Source organism: Meleagris gallopavo, chromosome 6 (assembly GCF_905368555.1).
Source record: "Meleagris gallopavo chromosome 6, MGAL_WU_HG_1.1, whole genome shotgun sequence".
Taxonomy (NCBI): domain Eukaryota; kingdom Metazoa; phylum Chordata; class Aves; order Galliformes; family Phasianidae; genus Meleagris; species Meleagris gallopavo.
The window spans coordinates 26,349,595-26,365,745 of NC_139409.1; the positions used below are offsets into that span (position 1 = coordinate 26,349,595).

General features: G+C 40.3%; 1 protein-coding gene across 1 annotated transcript; it reads left to right on the forward strand.

Annotated features, from left to right (window-relative positions):
* Nucleotides 1-4,906: 4,906 nt before the first annotated feature.
* LOC100544288 (uncharacterized) lies at nucleotides 4,907-14,834 on the forward strand. The gene is made up of 5 exons (XM_010712659.4): nucleotides 4,907-5,267; nucleotides 7,903-7,998; nucleotides 11,835-11,939; nucleotides 12,529-12,624; nucleotides 14,576-14,834. Exons 1-5 carry the CDS (start codon nucleotides 5,030-5,032, stop codon nucleotides 14,683-14,685), a joined length of 645 nt encoding a protein of 214 aa, XP_010710961.3. The 5' UTR covers nucleotides 4,907-5,029; the 3' UTR covers nucleotides 14,686-14,834.
* The last annotated feature ends 1,317 nt before the right edge of the window (nucleotides 14,835-16,151 follow it).

The window sequence follows — 16,151 nt, forward strand, 5'->3', positions numbered from 1 at the left end:
TGTGTGGCTGAGAAGGCCAATGTACCCCCAATATCCGGGGTACATTAAAAAGAATGTGACCAGCAGGTTGAGGGAGGTTATCCTCCCCTCTACTGTGTCTTGGTGAGGCCACATCTGTACTATGTGCAGTTCTGGGCTTTCTCGTTCAAGAAAGGCAGGGAACTTCTAAGGAGAGTCCAGCAGAAGGTCACAAAGATGATGAGGGTCCTGGTGCATCTCCTTTCGGAGGAAAAGCTGAGAGCCCTGTGACCGTTCAGCCTAGAAAAGACAAGACTGAGCAGGGATCTTATCAATGTTTATAAAAGTCTAAAGCATGGATGTTGAGGATGGGGACAGGCTCTTTTCAGTGTTGCCCAGTGACAGGACAAGGGCAACATGCACAAACTGGAACACAGTAAGTTCCATATGAACATAAGAAAGAAATTATTTACTTTGAGGATGATAGAGCACTGGAATAAGCTGCCTGGGGAGGTTCTGGAGTCTTCACTGGAGATATTCAAAACCTGACAGGACATTTTCCTGTGTAATACTACTAGGGAACCTGCTTTAGCAAAGTGGTTGGACTGGATGATTTCCACACAGCAACAAAATATAATGAAATATCGGCAAGAAAGTTCAACCTCTACTGCCATAACACCAACATCCTCCTCTGATATCATGGGACAACAACAAAACAGGAGGCATTACTTTTAGAGCAGCTCTTGTATAATATATAACTTCTATATAACTTCTGCTTATCTATTTCACACATGGGCATGTTTGAAGAAAAATTAATTCATCATTTTACTTCTTTTAGCAGAATTATAGTATACATATTTTTCAAATACCTCTGTGGCCCAAGAGCACTGAAAGACAGATCAATATGTGAACTGTCAACAAAGAAGACCAATGTTGGTTATAAATCCCTACTACCTGAAAGATTTGACATGAATTTGAGTTGCGATACAGCTTTGAACAGAGCTACTTAACTGTATGGTTACCTGATGGCTCATCTGTACACGACAGAATGGAGATTAAATTATGTTGAAAAGCAGTTACACATGCATATTAATTGTAATGCTACACTTACATATGAAATGTCAGGTTTGTACATCTGGACGATGCATGTTTATTAGATATGATTAAGTTCAGCACTGAGTCCAACTGTGACAGTGCAGCTGTGATTGAGCCAGTGCTTTGGACAGCACATGCTACACAGTGCAGGGAAAGAAGTTAGCTGTGTAGCACACCTCCTAACATTACCTCCCACTCCAGTAAACTTAATTAATGAGCTACTCATGTTTTATTATTGCGTATCACCGCTGTGCAAATACTCTCTAAAATTTCATATTCTGCTTTTCAGATTTACTATTTTCTTACAAGTCAATAATTTTGTGAGCAGGTTGTGCAGCACTAAGGCTGGCAAACTAATAAAATCCCATGATAGGTGAAGTTCTTATACTTCTTGAATACTTTTCACAATGTAATGAAACAAGTCTTTGAAATGGGCAAAAGAAGTGTGACTGTTGTAGAATGTGGCGTCTCACGGAGAGCTCTGTCCTTGTATCTGTTATGCCTTACATGGAGCAGAATCACAGCTGAGGTCCTTAGCTTGGGTTATAATGCAGGTTTGACATCATCACTGTCTTATTCTCTAGGCTGAAGAGCAACACCCCCAGTGGGGCTTTTAAATATTACTATCTATGATGCATGTAGCCAGTAAACAGAAGAACATACACAATCCTTCCTCAACTGCTTAAATAAGGAAGAGATGAGCCCCTGAATGTCCTGGTTCTAAAACTGCTTTATCTGCTTTTCAGTTTGAAGGTAAGAGTCAAGTATAACAATTATAACATGACTGAACGTGAGTTTTCTTTGTGAAAAGTGAACTCTATATTAGCAACCTCATTAACTGTAATTTTTTTGTTTTTTTTAAATCAGATTCTGCTTCTAGGACTAAAACATATCTGATGCATGGAGGCACTTCTGTTTTCAGTGAAAACCCCTGTTAATATGGTACAAGCCCCCTTAAAATGCAGACATGCACTCAGCAAATTTGATAAGCCCTGAGATGAATTTAGACACACAAAAATGGTGAAGAAACCTAATCCTTCCTACATAAGATAATGTTTAAACAAATTTATTTCATTCAATGAAACACCTGGGCAAGCTTATTTAATATAGTCTTTGCATTTAATTAGCTCAATTGAAGGGGCACCTGCCATATTTCAAACTACGATTATTTCCTTTCTTATTAATTAAAGATCCTCAAATGAAACCTGGAAAGAGATGCAATTAAAAAAGAAAAGAGAAAAGAAAGAAGGGGGGAGCTCTTAATTAATCTGAGCTACCACAAGTCATCTTTTTGGAATAGAGAAGATGGGATAAGGGACTGAAAACAAATAGTACTTAAAAAATGAGACTCTTAACATGAATAATGAGAATAGTCATTAAAACCTGAAAAGAACTTGGTGTGAATGAATTGTTGCTAGGCATTAATATCAGAAACACACACTTTCATGCTAAACCATTGTAAGGAGAAAAGTCAAAAATAGAAAAATAATTATGTGAAGTACTCAGTATGGTCAAAATTGTTGGCAGAACTTGAGGAATTGTAAAATTATGATGTACCTAGAGAACAATATAGTCCACAGTCAGTGTCTCCATTCTTTCTCTCGTTCTACTCTTGTGGGATTGGCATAAACAAAGCTATTCCATTTGGAAAGAATTTATTCCCTAATATATATCTGACAAGCAATTTCACCAAGAGTGCTCTATCTGCACAATCCAATTACCCTTACATTTACAAGAGGGAATGCTGAATATGAAAACACGACTGGAACCGCAATAGGAAAAGGATGTGGACACTTTTATTCTAGATAGTAAACTTGCCAACTATAACAACGTAAGCACAAGTAATTATATAATTGGTGTTTTCATTCAGCATCAATACTACTTGAAAGCGTGTTTGCAAATTAGCAATGAATGTAATTGTGTACTGGTATTGCCTAGATTTGCTCTGCTTGCCTGGGTACAAACAAGAGGAGAATTTGTGCCTATTTTCAGCAGTTATTAAGTACTGCTCATATAGGGTTCTCCTGTTTAATCATTTAACATGTCACTTTGCTCTTTGAAAGGGTAAGTATGGTCTTGCAAAGATTATAATGTGTACCTTAATCTCTACAAAAAACAAAATAGCACTCTGTAATATTAGTAACAGATTTCCCTTGTATTTTCATTTCTCTACAAAGCATGTGCTCCACACTTCACTGATATGAAATCAATTCTTTCTGACAGAAACAGTTTTTTTGCCTTTTATTCCATCAAAAAATTACAAATTTTAATTTCCAATCAAAGTGAATACAGTTATCAGGTTGTACTACTGCTTCATCTAGTCAACAAATCAAGCTGCTTCATGCCATCATGAAACAAATTCAAAGCCAAATCTCACAGCTTAAGTAAGGCTTGCTTTTTCCCTGGTTTTACAGAGATATGAGGTTTTTTTCACTTTTCTGAAGAAGTATGTTTTCTCTATCCTTTGTGTAAGTGTTTTTACCGTCTTTTTATTGCTATTAGTCAATAAAACGCTTCTAAAAAAAAATTCCCTTGGGCTCAATCTCAGCATTGAAAGCATGTGCTTTCTCTGGGAAATACTTAAAAATGATAGGAAATGCTCATGAAAGATGGGCAATAATGAGGGGGAAAACATTTTCTCTCCTTTTTTTTTTTTTTGGTGTGTGTGTGTGTTCTTGTACCTGAAGATATTTTCACATTTGAACTAAAACACTGGTGTTTACTTGTTGCAGAATGTTATTCAAACAATACAATCCCAGAGACTTCATGCTGGGTGAGGAGCCACTTGAAACTCATATTCCTTCCTTTTTTCCTGTCTGCAAAATGGCATTGAGTTCCGTACCTCAGTCCTTTCCCTTCCTCAAGCCATCTCTGAAGCACTGTGACACAATGTTCACACCTGAGCCTGACCTTCGAGACAAAAATGAGAAGCTAAAGTTTCTAGTCCAGAAGAGGTGAGAGATGAGTTAAAGTACAGGAGTTGTGGCTAAAAGATGTCATCCTGTAAACAGGTGCAACAGCCAATAACTGGCATGGTCCACTTCTAAATTTCATGGTAAAATGATCTCGCTAGAACTGTGTAGAACTTAGTCCAGCTAAATAACCACCCAGTAGCTGCTTAGTTATTAAACTCTTTATATTGTGTTTATCTTTCTCCCACTCTGTTTTTGTTTTTTTGTTTTTGCTTTTTTTTCTTCTTTTTTTCATGTAGCACTGGCCTTCCAGGTTAGAATCACAACTTAAAAGATGGAAAGAACCCTTTAAAGGTCATGCAGTCCAACTCTCCGGCAGCACAGGATTGGCTTTCTGGGCTGTGAGGGCACACTGCTGGCTCATGTCCAGCTGCCATCCATCCTCAGTTCCTTTTCAGCAGGGCTGAGCTCTGTCCTTACATCCCCCAGCTTGTAGTGATAGTGAGGTTGCCGCAACTCAGGTGCAAGACCTTGCACTTGGCTTTGTTGAACTTCATAAGGTTCCTCTAGGCCCACTGCTGGAGCCTGTCCTGGTCTCAGAATGCCATTCCATGCCTCAGGTGTTGACTGCACCGCTCAGCTTGGGATCATCTGCGAACTTGCTGAGGGGTGCACTCAATCCCACTGTGAATGTTACTGATGAAGATATTAAATAGCATTGGTCCCACTACTGACTCCTGAGATTTACAAGCAGTGAGTGAAATTCTTTGGTCAACAACTGGGTGTTTTAGCCCCGGCTAGCAGTAGGCAGGACAAAGGTCTGCAAACCCGCAGCTGACCAACTGAGGTTTGTAACCAAGGGCTCGGCCCCGCACCTCGCGCTCAGCCTGACGTGGAGAGGCGGGAGGCGGCCGCGGCGAGTGACGGCGAGAGGCGCTAAAATGGGGGTGAAAGGGTGAGGAGGGGGAGGAGTGGAGGAACACCGAAAGGAGAAAAACGACGGGAGCGTGAATGAGCGAGGGGAGAAAGAGGAGCGAGCGGGAGCCGAGCTGAGCGTCCCGGCCATGGCACGGCGGGCCGGGGGCGGCGGGGGGCCCCGCCTGCTGCTGGGGCTGTGGCTGGTGCTGTGCGGGATGCGGGGCGGCAGCGCCCAGTACCCACAGTACTCCCGCGGGGCGAGCCGGCCCCTCAGCTGGGGCCCGGCGGCGGCCTGCAACCCGCGCTGCCTGCACGGCGGGTTGTGCCTCGGCAACGGCACCTGCCTCTGCTCCAAGGGCTACGAGGGCGAGCTCTGTCAGCACGGTAACGGCGGAGCGGGGGGCGAGGGGCAGGGCGCGCGAGAGGTGAGGCGGCGGTGCTGTCAGTAGGTCACGTTTTCCATTTGAAGGTTGCCTAAATGCCCTAGGCTTCTGCATCGGCTTGCTTTTTGTCGTTTTCTCTATGGACGTGTAAACTTCCCTGAGCAAGGAGAGGTGTTTTTGAGGCTAGACTGCCGTCCAAACGTGAGGAATGTGAACTGGTGTTTCTAGGTGGGATTAGTGAGACATGTAGTAAGAAGAAGCCAAAAACGTGTGCAGAAGGCAGGTTGCTCTCTGCATCCCTTGCTTATTCTGACTGCGTCGTGCTCATAAAGTCTCATTTCCCAGGTGTTACCTGCCCAACAGTCGCTGGGATGTCCTGCTGCCGTGCTGGCAGGTGTGGAGCTGGGTTAGGGTATAAAGCTTGTTCCCGTGTGTGTGCACATGCCTGAGTTCTGATCCATGTCTTGAAAAGTTTAACTATAGAATGCTGTGGCTAAAACTCAGTAACCAGGAAAAGCTGCCTTGCCTTATATCCTGTGTGAAGATGTGATGTAGTTGGTGTTGTATTTCATCTAGTTCTCAGTGTGCTTCATTTGAAATGTAATTCTTTCAAGCTTTGAAATGGGATGTGTGACAGGTGCAGCAAATGGCATCTAACTGACTGTGTGTGTAGTGCTTTTTTTTTTTTGTTGTTGTTGTTGTTTTTAGCGTAAATATCATGGTCTTGAAAAAGGGGCAAAAAAAAAAGGGTGATGTCTCTTACATTCACTGGCTCTTGAGATATGGATGGAAAGGAGATGATCTGTTCTATCATTTAAACAAACAAACAAAAAGAAAAAAAGAAAAAAAAAGGACATATTGTGGAAAGAAGTCTAATCTTTAAAATAGATGGTCTTGAAACTGTTGTTTAAATTTTTGATTGCAAGGTGAACGGACCCAATAATATACACTGATCTTTGTTAGTGCAGGTTTTGGAATAGTTTTAGACATGGAATTGTATATAATGAATATAATGGAGGAAAAACGTTGAGCCTTTTTGTAGGGCTCATTCTCTCTGGTTGAGTGAGGTGCTTAGAGAAGATTTTTACTACTTAGCCCTCTTGCTCCAAGTGGGATTGCAGAGACAGGTGAGGCTGCACGTAGAAGTTCTGGTGGAGATTCTACCTATGAGCTGTCTGTGGATCTCTGGATGCAGGTATTGTAGAGTACTTAAGGTGCTTCTAGCATAACTTTTATTCTGGTGAGCAGCTGCAGATCAGGTTCTTCCCATTCACTGGAGATAGAGTCAAGCTTGTTCTGGGAAGGCAAAGAACAATTACAGATATTTTGACAAAGGGTAAAACCAGCATAAGGAAAAGATGTGCAGTTTGGAGGCTGTGGATTTCAGGATAGTATCTTTTCATCAGAGCTGTAGCCCTTTGTTGAAATGCTTTCTGAAGCCTTAAGGAGAGTCTTCAGTTCTATCTTATAAATATATCTAAGTACTTGGCTGTCCAGATAGTCACAGTTAGTCGATAAGCATAGTGTAGGGTCCCAGCACTGCAAATACTGTCTTTTTAGGATCTCACTGCTATTCTCTTGGTTTCTTTCCTGTTTCACACCAGCAATTCCTACTTGCTATGCTTTCTTCATACTAGTAATAGCAAATTCAACTGTTTGATCTTCAGGACAGATCCACTCTTTCTGTCTGTACGCAACTCCACAGTGATATTTTGATACTGCTGCCGTGTTGGTATTGTGGGGACAAAAGCAAATACAATAATCCTGTAAAATAACACAGAAATAGGATTTTCCTTAAATTGAGAGCACTTCTGTGATATTTCCAATCAACATAAGTATCTGATAAAAAAGCTATGTAGTGCTGAGTGCTGAATGGTTCTATCATACGTCTGTGTTCTTTATTTGCATGCAAGTACTCATTCTACAGTTATTAATATGAAAAATCCTCTACTTCTTAACTGGATTTTGCCCTCACACTGCCACCAAGCAGTGGTCTTACTCAGTGCTCATCTTTTTTTTTCCCACTGTTTCAGACTTCTCACTCATCCAGGCAAAGGATAAGGAAGTGTGATGGTGAGAATTCATCTTGCACCTGCAATTAATTCAGATGAGACTCTGAAACACATAGGGTCCTGGAATTTGAGTGTGAATAAACAAATGTTTTCTCAGAAAGCTGATCTGATTGAGGAATGATTTAGGACTAGTAAAAGGAGGGCTGTGTGCTGAGTAATTTATTTGCAGTCAGACTGGACTTCCCTTGAATTCTGCAAAATTGAGCTTACGCACATTTCTTCTTACCACCTCTTTTCTCCCCTGCTATTTCTTGCCTTAAATTATCAAAAAATTCTATCACAGTCAAGCTGTATTCCTTTTACTTTTTAATATGCGCACATCTTCTCTCTATTCTGTCTACGATGCAAATTCTTCTTTAGTTTTGAGTGTTTAAAAGCTTCAAAATGGTGCTTTCTGTGCAGGGATACCCTGTGCAACATGGGATGGCAGAGCAAACATATCTCAGGAAATGTGAAGACAAACTGTGCATTTGGAGACTGAAAGAATGCACATTTATGTATGCTCTTATGTATTTAAGCATTAGCTTCAGTAAGTTTCAGTGACGTTTGTTATCTTTCTTATAGCAACATGTTATCCAAAATGCAAAAATGGTGGAGAGTGCCTGAGACCTGGAAAATGCCGATGTCCACCTGGCTATGGGGGCAGATACTGTCATAAGGGTGAGTAAAACACAACAAATGTTAGCATGGAAAGGCTCAAAGTTTGAGACCAGATTAAATACATATGGGATTTCTCAAATCCAGACTGTAATGCACTTTGAAATAATGACCTTAATTCCCTAGACCTCTGACTTTACTATTAAAAAATGCATTGCCAAAGTATGGATGTTCAGCCTTTTGGCTTGCCTGGACCACATTCAGTGAGAAGGAATTGTCTTAGGCTGCATATAAAATACATAGGTCGCTCTGAACATAATGCCTCCTATTTTTTATTTTTTTTTTTTCAGGAAAACTACAGTAGGTTCAAAGAGCACAATCACAATATTTGATAGGGCAAATTCTCGGCTATATAGTCACCACCATTAGCTATGCATTTTTTGGTAGTGATGAACAAAAGCTTGCATACAGTGCTTGTAAAAGTTTGCACCAGTGGAGATGACCTCCTGTTGCCACTGCTGAAACAACACCCACTACCTCACTGTGCTCACATCTACTGTTTGGCCTCCATAAATCTTCAGCAAATGCTGATGAATGTCAGTAGATGCCATTTTTTTCACATAACAGAATTCAGTGACACACTTTTGCTTCATATGCACTTCCATGTCAGATGCTGTTTTGTCAGACTGCCCCTCTGCTGCCATCTGACACATGGCAGCAAATTTAAGGGAACACTGGAAGGTTCATCCTCTTCTGCCATATCAGCAACATCCACCTCTGGTGTCATAGGCCAGCATAATAAAACAGGAGACATTACTTTCGGAACAGCATTTATATGTAATATAGCTAATGTACAAGAGCAGAAAAAAAAATTTCTTTTTTTTTACTTTTTTTTTTAATTAAAACATAAAAAGAGAGCAACAAAATCATAAAATTAGTGGATACTTGACCTTGTTTTTGTGAAACTAATGCATCAGTCTGGTTCAGTGGCAGTGGCTGCAATTCTTAGTGAGTTCTCAAGGAGTTTGTCACAGATTTTTGATGGAATTTTGCTCTTACTATGCTTCCTTGCTCTTACTGTTTCATCCTTGAAACAGTTGTTCACAAACCTACGTACTGCCAAAAAGTGATGTCATGAATATTGTGAAGTGAGGGATATTTCTTTCTGGTAAGAGAGATCTTATAAAGGTCTCATTTAAAAAAAAAAAAAAAAAGAAAAAAAAAAAAAGTGATCATATTTTGCAGTGCATCCTCCCCATGTTCCACTTTCAGCCCAGACAGTGCCAATCACGCAGTGGTGTTTGGCTGTTGCTAAGCAGTAAGTGTGTGCCTGGGGTGGGCCACTCAACAGGGAAGAGCCACTGCCATGATGGCATATGTGGCCACAGGGTGGGCTGGGCCACGTGAGTGGAACATGCCTGAACTAGAGGGTCTGCGTGCTTGCTAGATAATGCTACGCAGTGTCTGTACTGAAATTTATTGGGAGAATTTGAGATAATTTTGACTCTTGTAAATACAGTGTTGATGTGTTATGTAATATTACATGTTTTAAATGCTGTTCGTTGATATAGCAGACTTCCTGAATAATCAGGTGGTTTGAATAGATGAATATTAATGCATTAGGTAGCTGAAACTGGTGTAGCACCTGTAAGATGGCAGTATTGAGGGCAAGCTTCTAAAGATACACATAGCAAGGTCTTGGTGATAGTTAATGGGAGATAATAGAGGCGAGGAGTTATAAAGACCAATTTTTATGGTTTTGTGAAGCCTAATAAATATATGCATGGGTTGAAAAGGGCAATCCAGGAAAGGCTGCTAAGTTGGGAACTTATCAGACTATTGATGATAATTCTTGAGTTCTGGGATAAAGGGGGAAGCGAACTTGAAACAGTTTGGGAGGAAACCAGTGTAGTAGGCAAGATATTCCAGAGAGTGAAGGAGAAGAAATCATTGTTTTTCTTTCAGCAAAAAAGCCTGTGACTCTTAGGAACTTGCCATCAGTTCTCAGTGAAGAGGCACTGTTAAATTATGGAATCATAGAATTGTACAAGTTGGAAGGGACCTCTAGAGATCATTGAGTCCAACCCCCAGATTAGTTGGGCTGTTGCTAAGAACTTGATGAGCATTTCTTCCAACCATGGTCAGTGCAGCTGGAAGCACCTTGCTGGAGTTTCTGTTTATTCTTGATGTTTATCCTGTGGTCATTTGCTTTATCTCCTTCCTAATGTGAATTAGCTACAAGAGTTTACATGGAGTGTAACCTCTTGGAGACTTGAGAAGGAACTTGACTAGATTCTGCAGTTCTGAAATCTTGTTGGGCTGTCTGTAGGATTTGGTGTATTTTATGAAGAGAGTTTGACCTGAGCATACCTAGCAGGATAACATCTACGTTTGCAGAACCTCAAACTATAGCTCTGGGATATTAATGAGATTGAATGGCAATTCAAATGCCACTGATAATATACTGATATAAAAATTGTTAATAAAATCTTCATCAGGAGACACTACCTTGTAACAGTGTACTGTGTAATGCATTGAGAAATAACCTTTCATTTGGAGTGGACTTACCTCATCACTGTTGGTACTGCTAAACTGGAGCATGGTCGAGTTCATTCTCTAGCAAAAGACTTCAAGTACTCTTTTTATTTTTTAAAAGCCAACTGAAAGTGTAGGTTGGTGGGATCTGTGTAGCAGGGAAAACTTCACCTTTTCAGCGTAATCTGAATCAGAAGGAAGATGATAGGTTCTTAAACAGAGAAAGTAAAATATGGATTTAGTTTGTGCTTGTGCTATAGGCTAGATTTGGATCTCTATCTGAGCAAATGTACTACTGTTTCTGGTGGTCTTGCTGCGAGGCAAAGGATATGGTGAAATATGATGGCTTATAGCCTGTGCAAACTTACTGTGAAGTGCAATGTGTTATTAAAAACAGTAACTTACACTGTATGATAGAGAAACATGAAACAGGCTCTGAAGAGCTTTTCTGGTTGTACTAGAGTTGACTTGTTGCCCTTGCAGTTCAGCATTTGTACCAGAAATCTGTTAGCTGAATTCATGCTCATAACTTGTGATAGAAGAAAGATTTAAACTTAGGTGTGAAGTATTGAGCAGACATTCTGACTGTTCATTGTTATAATGAAGGATAGTTTTTTCTCTTCCATAGAGTGAAAAAGTTGTATACATTTACCTTCATTCTTCTGAAAAGATGCATTTGATTGTACAGAACAGCAATTATGCCATGTTTCAGAGGCAATATTGCAGTCCATAGTTGATATTAATCATATGTCTGGCATAAATAATGCTTAATTAATTAAGCCTTCAGGGCTTTGATATGTAGAACAATTCTGAAATGAGGAAGCTTACTTAGTTGGCCTTTAGTAAAGCACCATTTGACTGGAGTGTACTCATAGTTTCATTTGTCAAAGTAATTATCCCAGTCTTCTTCCTCTTGTTATATGTAGGAATTGTCAGGAAATTAAATACGTGAATCTTTGACCACATATTACTGACTTATCAGCTCTGATTTGGCTAGATTGATAAGAATTCATGTGAATAGTTGCTGTGATGGAGCTGCTCAGCTGTTGGTTTACAGTTGTTTGGTGTTGGTTTTTTTTTGGGTGGGGGGGGGAGGGGGGGCAGTTGTACCACCATGATAATCATGTTTGTTAGTACTCTCAGGTTAAGTGGCCAACAAACTCGTGCTTAATTTTAACTACATTTTGAGTTGGCATGTGCTGACATAGTTCTGTCATCCTTGCTAATTCCTGGTGGTGTGCCTTGCTGTGAATAGTCAAAATTGTAGTCGTTACAGATGTGATTAAATAAGTAATTGATGTACAGATAATTACTCAGTTACCTGTGCTGCTCCTGAATGTACTGTGCATGCTGTTTCTCTGCAGTAAGCTGTGAGGGAGGCTGTCAAAATGGCGGGGAATGCATCTCTGTCAATGGGGTTGTGAAGTGCCTTTGTGCTTCCGGCTGGACAGGATCAAGATGCCAGGAAGGTGAGTACTGCTTCATCTCTACAGCTGATTGAAGTGTTGACAGTCCCTAAGCATTGTAAGGCCTGATGGCAGCCTAATGAGACTCAAGTAGTAAAAACAAAAGTAATTTGCTGGATAGATCACTGAAGTGGTTTCAGGTTTTTTTGTCTCAGGACATATCAGTAAAAATGTAACAGCAGTGACAAAAACATTTTAAAAGGATTAAAAGGCTAATAACTGGAAATGTCATTACATTATGACAGAATCAAAAAATCTGCATTACTGGTATGTATTCAGAAAAAATACTGTCAAGTTATTCCACGTTAAAGTGTGCATATGTTAACATTTAAACTTAAATACTTAATATATGTATATTTTCTTTTCTCTTTTTTTCTTTTTTTTTTTTCTTTTTATTATTTTTTTATTATTTTTTCTGTTGTTGTTTCCATGGTCCTGGAAATGCCTTTAGAGTAATACTAGTTGAGCATTTGACCTGGAATAAAATGTATTTTGCCATTTTGATTTGTATCATCCTGAATATTTCATTCTGTCAGGATTCTTTTATATCAGTTTTATAAATCCTGTTCTCTTTCTCATTCTTTTCTTCTAGCAATTTGCCCTCAAGGTTGCCGGAATAATGGAGCTTGTGTGGCTCCTGGGATTTGTAGCTGTCCAGCTGGATGGGTCGGTGGAGCATGTCACTTAGGTAAATAACTTCTGACATTCTTCTTGTATCCCTTCTCTACTTGTTTGATTTATAGTGTTCAAATCTTCAGTGCCTAACAAAGCTGCTAGAAAAGTGTCTTAGAACAGTAAATGAGAAGTTCTTCTGCATACTGGGGATCTTATGTATATGTGTCAGGAATAGATAGTTTTTTTTTTTTAGCTTGAACAGAAAGACAGAACTTTTTCACTTCAAGTGACTTCAAATTCAGATCTCAGTTGTTGCCAAATTCATTACTTTGAATGCACTGTATTTCTGAAATATTTACTGTAAACTGAGATTCCAGTCTAAAGAACCAAAAAACAGCCATTATAGAAATGCTGTTACTACTGATATAGTTAAGAAACTTCAGTAAATTTTACAGATGTGAAGAACTGAAACTTGCTTTTCACTTTGAGGATAAATTGGGAGAATCAGCTCTAGGTATTTTTAAAAAAGCAAGAGAAAGTTGTTTGTACTCAAGATTCTTACTGAGCAAGTACTTGCATTTCAGAAAATTTTGATTTGCAAAAGCAGATGAAGGTTATACAATCTGCTCAGAGCTGCATGGCCCTGTATGCCTGTAACAGCACTGCCCTGATGCCAAAGGTAATAGTCCTGGGGCTGAAAAAAGGAGAGCTTTTTGTTTGCTTTCTGGGACACTGAGAGATAACTCACTTAAATGTTGCTTTTGACCTGGATATGGTGGGTGCAAGGTCTCTGGTTTAAATCCTCCTGTATATAAAATATTTGCGTGATTCAAAGAGTCCAAATTGGCTAGTATTAGCTCTTCTGCAATATGTATGTTGTCTAACAAACAATAGCAAACAAATACTTTAGTGTTCCCATTTGATTGGGAAAATGCTTATTCTTTATATTCAACAGTGTATTGAGATAGAGGGTGATGTTAAAAGGTAAGTATGGGATGTAGAAATTGCAGAATGCCTGCTTCCACTCCCTGCACCAGCAATAATGGTAGAAGTGTTCAGGTTCTGAATATCAAAGTAACAACTGTGCCTGAATTAGCTATATCTTTTTCCGATTTGACTTCTCTTAGCAAAGGTGCTTATAAGAAAATTGCAGCCCTCTTGTTTGTTTTCTTGACTGCTGTATGACAAGAGGGCACACTTATGGCTTTGTCTGCTTAGTTGACTATTGCCTTTCTGGTCCCCCACTCCTCCTAAGGAGGGATGGCAACGTGTACGCAGCACCTAGTACATAGAAACTATTTGCATGTGGATGTGTGGATCCAAAAACTGCCTTGAAGTTTCAGCAGAAATTTTTATTGTTCCCTGTAGTGGAAATGCTAAGTCAGGGCTTGAAGCAGTGATTGAGCACCTGGTGGGAAGGCAGGGTCATCCCAGGGGAGCTCAGATGCATGCACCTGAGTAACTCTGGTGGGGTGAAGCTAGGATCCACCCCAGACCTCATTTAAGGGTTGGCAGTGGAGACAAAAGTATTTCTCACTGGAGATTCTTGTGTACATGAGGCCTCTCAAGGGTAAGCAGAATTTTATTTTATTTTTTTCTTCTTTTCTTTGTTTTTGTGTCTATGGCTGCTTCATTTGAGCTTGTCCTCACTTGCTGCAGCCCAGGACTTTGCTACCCTGCTGTTATTGCTGCGTTTTCCATCACGTTATAGTTTTACATTCCCTCACTCTCATGGAGACATCCATCTAAAAGACAGTCTGAACTTTAAAGAACAGCAGAAATGATGGTATTTTAAAAGGGGAATGGAGCACAAATAAGACTAGATGTACTGTGGCTGTATTCCAGTGAAGGCCATGAGGCTATAAATTGAGAAGCATTGCTTTTTGGTTCTTCCATTGTGCTTTTATTTATGCTGTCCCGACATGGTCCACCAGGGAACAATTCTGTTAGTACAGTAAGACAAAGAAGAAAAATGATCTTGTGTTGTGCAGAAGATGTATTATATGTCTGGTGTCTCATTTCAGCTGTATGTAAACTACCTTGTCAACATGGAGGAAAATGCATAGCTCCAAATGTGTGCAGATGTCGGCTGCCCTACTCTGGTCTACAGTGCACAAAGAAAAGAAAGGAATGAAACAGCTTCTGCAAAGATAAGCTGCATTTTCTTCTTGTAACTCTTCATGCAGAGATAAAATCTGGGGGAAGAGATAGGGGGAACTTAAGTGGTAATTAGTTGAAGTCAGGTAGCTTTTTGTCTTTAGTATTCTGAGTAAATTCATTTCTCTATGAAGGACAAGTATTGCTGATAGTAATAAAGCTGTTAAGAATATCCAACTGTGTGTAGTGTATGATGCACTCTACTGTATGTGTAGTATATGTTTTTCTGCTGTTCCCACTTTTCTTCGTAAGCAGAGCTGTTATGTCTTGGTTGATAGAGCTGACCTTGAAGTAAAACTTACTCTTCAAATAAAATACTTCAGATCGGATGTGTGCTCTTCTATTTGATTATTTATTTTTCAGACTGGAATTGTTGTGTTTTATTAGCAATGTGCTTTTTCAGAAAGCACATGAAACAAAACCTCCTTAATTCAGATTATAAGAAGGGGTTGTTAGTGCAAGTATAACTTAGGTTTGTTAAGATGACACAGTTGAAAAGATAAGCATGAAGTTTCACAGAATTGTAGGGGTTGGAAGGGACCTCTAGAGATCATCGAGACCAACCCCCCTGCCAAAGCAGGTTCCCTACACCAGGTCGCACAGGTAGGCGTCCAGGCGAGACTTGAATATCTCCAGAGAAGGAGACTCCACAACCTCCTTGGGCAGCCTGTTCCAGTGCTCCGTCACCCTCACCATAAAGAAGTTCTTACGCACATTCGTGCGAAACTTCCTATGCTGCAGCTTATGTCCGTTTCCCCTCGTCCTGTCTCCACATACCACTGAAAAGAGACTGGCCTCACTGCTATGGCCGCCACACCTCAGATATTTATAAACCTGGATCAGGTCCCCTCTCAGTCATCTTTTCTCAAGGCTAAACAGACCCAGTTCACTTAGCCTTTCTTCATAGGGAAGATGCTCCAGGCCCTTCACCATCTTTGTGGCCCTCCGCTGGACTCTTTCCAAGAGATCCTTGTCTTTTTTGTACTGGGGAGCCCAGAACTGGACACAGTACTCCAGATGAGGCCTTACCAGGGCAGAGTAGAGGGGGAGGATCACCTCCCTGGACCTGCTGGACACGCTCTTCTTAATGCACCCCAGAATGCCATTGGCCTTTTTGGCCACGAGGGCACAGTGCTGGCTCATGGCCAACCTGTCGTCCACCAGGACACCCAGGTCCCTCTCTGCAGAGCTCCTCTCCAGCAGCTCATCCCCCAGCCTGTATTGGTGCATACCATTATTCCTTGCTGATGTTTCAGAAAGATGCAAACTGCAAGGCATCTTATCAAAATCCTGATTATTGATTTGTGTATACTTCCTGCCCCTCACCACAGTCAGATTTGATCTTCATCAGTTAAGCTTTATTTAAAAAGAAAAAAAGTACACATTAAGATAGTTCCACTGTTACCTTCTAAAAGCTTAATCCATGCTAATACTCTAAAAGAG

Bases quoted from the DNA above. Each gene is read 5' to 3' on its own strand.
- LOC100544288 (XM_010712659.4), top strand. From the start codon at position 5,030: ATGGCACGGCGGGCCGGGGGCGGCGGGGGGCCCCGCCTGCTGCTGGGG. The intron at 5,268-7,902 runs GTAACGGCGGAG...TCTTTCTTATAG, and splicing joins GGGCGAGCTCTGTCAGCACG to CAACATGTTATCCAAAATGC. The intron at 12,625-14,575 runs GTAAATAACTTC...GTCTCATTTCAG, and splicing joins CGGTGGAGCATGTCACTTAG to CTGTATGTAAACTACCTTGT.